The sequence below is a fragment of the Apodemus sylvaticus genome, chromosome 6, assembly GCF_947179515.1.
Source record: "Apodemus sylvaticus chromosome 6, mApoSyl1.1, whole genome shotgun sequence".
Lineage (NCBI taxonomy): Eukaryota > Metazoa > Chordata > Mammalia > Rodentia > Muridae > Apodemus > Apodemus sylvaticus.
This window is the reverse complement of record NC_067477.1, coordinates 23,620,442-23,624,173: the sequence shown is the minus strand read 5'-3', so window position 1 is coordinate 23,624,173 and position 3,732 is coordinate 23,620,442. Positions and strand designations below refer to the sequence as shown.

The 3,732-nt window shown below is 44.1% G+C and overlaps 1 protein-coding gene across 1 annotated transcript in view; it reads left to right on the top strand.

Moving 5' to 3' along the window:
• Positions 1 to 1,738: 1,738 nt before the first annotated feature.
• Positions 1,739 to 3,732, top strand: part of Ttc8 (tetratricopeptide repeat domain 8) — a 56,752-nt gene continuing 54,758 nt past the window's right edge. Inside the window, exon 1 of the mRNA XM_052185271.1 lies at positions 1,739 to 1,955. Within this exon, the coding sequence (XP_052041231.1) occupies positions 1,842 to 1,955 (114 nt within the window). The 5' untranslated portion in view covers positions 1,739 to 1,841. The remainder of the gene's footprint in view (positions 1,956 to 3,732) is intronic.

Below are 3,732 nucleotides of genomic sequence, written 5' to 3'. Positions count from 1 at the left end.
GCAAGTCACTCATACACATAAGATAAAAATAACCTTAAAAATTTAAATGTATATGTACTGTGGAGGTCCATATTTTTAACCACAACAGTCTAGAGGCCAGGGCAGAACTGATCCTTCCACAGTCAGTTTGAGATATAAGGGTTGAGAAATCGCTTACACAGGAAACATATCAAAAAATAAAGGGCCCCCATGAACTACTAAAGCTGTCCATGGCCAACACATGCCTTCCTGAAACCATGACCTTCACACAGACTACCTCACTCGACCTTTTCATAAATTCCATCTCTAGAGTCACTTCTAGGGAAACACAGATGGACCAATATTAATCATCCCTGTAAAACTTACAATCTTTATCATTAGTCACTTCCAAGATGCAAAAATTTTAGAAGGATTGGATAGAAAAGGAGAAAAGAAAATATTCACAATCCATTCCTTAGTTTTAAATGTACACTTTGGTTTTACATTTGTAAAAGGTACCTGGATTAAATATAATATCTGCATCATATTATAGTGGTTTGAGAAAACTGCAAAAAAAAAACCCATATTTTTATTGATTGTTGTCTGTGAACGAAAATGTAGACACTATCAGAAAACTCTTTACTATTCATATTTTTTCCTTCTGTCTTCTGTTATGGAAGGAAGGAGGCAGGGGGATGATCTAAGTGGCTACCCCAAGACTCACCCTAGCCACATTTCTGTATTGCTGCCTCTTGCTGTTAGATATTTGCCAGCTCTGTAAATGTGTAGAGGAAAAGTCAGGTAGCTCCTGAAGACCCACTCTGGGCTGGGGATTAGATTCAGTCTTCAGCAGGAAAAGAATAAAAGCAAACAAAACCAAAAACCACTGTGCATATGAAAATATTTGACAGACGTCACGTGCCGATGAACAGTGTTTCAAAAATTTATTTGTTGCATCTGGTGTCAAATGCCCATAAGCAGGGACACTCAGGGAGGCTGCACTGCAGATTAGCCTAGGATACACAGCAAGATCCTGGTACCAAAAGAAAACAACCCAAACCAAAGGAAACCCAAAACAATACAACAACAAATCCCCCTTTCCATGCATTGTCGACTTTGGAAGAAATGACATCAATCCGTAAATTTAGAATTAAAAATCGACAGTCTTCTGTAACAGATTATAGTCTCACCTCCCTAACACCAAGAAACTCGAGGCAAATATTTTATCTTTTTCTAGCCTATCTCAGCTTCTCATCTGTAAAAAGAATGTATTGGGCCAAGCAGTCTCTCAAATCCCCTGCAATTTGAACACTGATGTGAGACGGAAAAATACTGTTGGGTTTTTGGATTTAGGTCACAGGAGAAGCTGTCTCCGCATTTATGTTTCTAGAGTCAGAAATATGAGAGCAGTAGGAATGCGCGAAAGGGGGGAGTGAGACAGGAGACACAACCCGGGTCAATTTAGGTGGTTTATTTTATTTTATTTTTTATTTTTTTCTGCACTTACTGGGTAAGCAACCAGGCAGTTGCTAGGCAACTGCATCTCTTGTAAGCATGAAGGACCCTATCCGAGGTGTCTAAGTCACTACCTGTTTATTTTAAAGGCATGGTAGCTTTTCAAAATTAATGTAATCTGATGTCTTTAAAAGCACACTTTTTTGCTACCAATTCTTTGCAAACTCTCCGGTTGGGATCCGCTCACGGCGGCTTTCGCGGTCCCTGTTTTCAGGCGCGCTGCGGACACCTCCTTAGCCAGGCCCCGCTGCTGCGCGTTGCTCGGCAGAGCCCGACGCCTCCCGCTCGCCGCTCTTGAACCCCGCCCTCCCCGGGCCGGGCTCCGGGCACAGGACCTCTGGGTTCCTAGAGCGCTGTCCAGGACCACCATGGGCTCAGAGATGGAGCCACTGCTCCGGGCCTGGAGCTATTTTAGACGCAGGAAGTTCCAGCTCTGCGCCGATCTGTGCACGCAGATGCTGGAGAAGTCCCCTTATGACCAGGTACCTGCCGGCCCCAGGCAGTCTGTGGCTCCTCTTGCTGAGGCCGTGGGCTCTGAGGCATCCCTCTGTCCCCTGGGGGAGGCTAGGGAGGAGGGCCCAAGACGAGGTTGCCTGTGTGGTCCGCGAAGGCACCTGGAGCGAGATTCTTTGGAGTCCTGGATGGCGGGTCGCTGCCCTTTGCATTCCCTGGGGATCCTGAGTTCTGTGCCTTGAAAGCTCCTGCTATAAACTTTAGCACACTTTTTCCAGAATTAGTTACGTTTAAAGGGACTTTGTTAGTTTGTGAGGGGCTTTGATAATTCATTGGTCATTCACTGGTCACACTCTTCGCTGATTTCTAAAAAGGAAAAAAATATATGTGAACAAAGATTTGAGATGCAGCCTCCTTTAAGCACAGCTGTCTTGGTTCAGATGGTGAAGCTTGCGATCTTCCACTGTACCCTTAGACCTCTGTCCACGTGTGAAGGAGCTTTTGTTTCTGAGTCATGAATTCAACTGGAGGCAAGATAAAAGAATGAGAATGTAGAGGAGGGAAGGATATTTTTATTTTTAAAGAAACTACCTGGGCAAGAGAAACTTTTCTTGTAGGAGGGAACGATAAGAGAGATAAGACAGTGGAGGAAAGGATAGCCCTGATTAGAAGCAAATTTAACAGTTGTAGCATGAAGGTGTACTCCTGTGCTCCCGGCAAGAGTATCGGTAGGCCAAAGTCATGCTCAGCTAACTAGAGAGTTCAAGGCCAGCGTGGCGAGCCAAAGGAGAACCTGAGAAAGATGGGGGTGGGGGGACACAGAGAGGCAAAAGGGAACTTAATATTGTGTATAATGAATGCAAGGAGCAATAATGAATGGCAGAGGTACCATGCCACTGAGCAAATAGCCCTGGAAGAGACAAGAAGAAAAAACAGGAGATTTAAGAGTAGAGTTGTGCAAAACAGAAATTATCGAGGGTTCTCCTGCATCCTTGCTATTGTCATAAATAATTCCTCCCCACTGTATACAACTGCCACCTGAGTGGCCCATTTGCTGTCCATTGCTATGTGAAGGAATGCTCATGGCCTTGTATAGCCCATGTGTTTACGAGATAACATAGATCCACCACTAGGGTATCATATAGAGCAGTTTCTTTACCATAAAAAAAAATTCCACGTTCTTCTCATTCAGATCCTCGCCTTCCATCGGGCTGCCGTTAATCTTTTTACAATCTCCATGGTCTTGTCTTTTTGAGAATTTCCAGAATACCATATGCTTGGGATGCTACAGTTCACAGCCTTATCAAATTGGCTTCTTTTACTTGTTCTTCGCATTCAAGCTTTATTTGTAATGCTGTCAGCTTGACAAGAGTTGGTGTCACCTAGGAGACTTACCTCTGGGTGTATCTGTGAGGCTTCAGGAGGAGTTTAACTGAGGTGGGAAGGCCTGTGACATCTTAATGTGGTCGGTACCAGCTTCTCCTGGGTGGGAATCCCAGAGAGAATGAGTGAGAACAGGCGAAGGCTTGATGAGCACCAGCCTTCATCTATTTCTGCTTCCCGACTGAGGATGCAATGTGACCAGTCGCCTCCTGTTCTCATCACCACACTTTCCCCAAGAAGATGGAGATGATGGACTGTATGCCCTGCCTTCTTCAACTTAATTTGTCACAGCAATAAGAAAAGTAATGAGCTTTATAAAAGTAGAGTAAATATCAACATTCAAAAAGAAAAAAAAAAAACCCAAAGAGTAGAGTTGTGGCCCTTTGGCAGTGCTTCAAGCACATGCAGAATGTACCTATACAG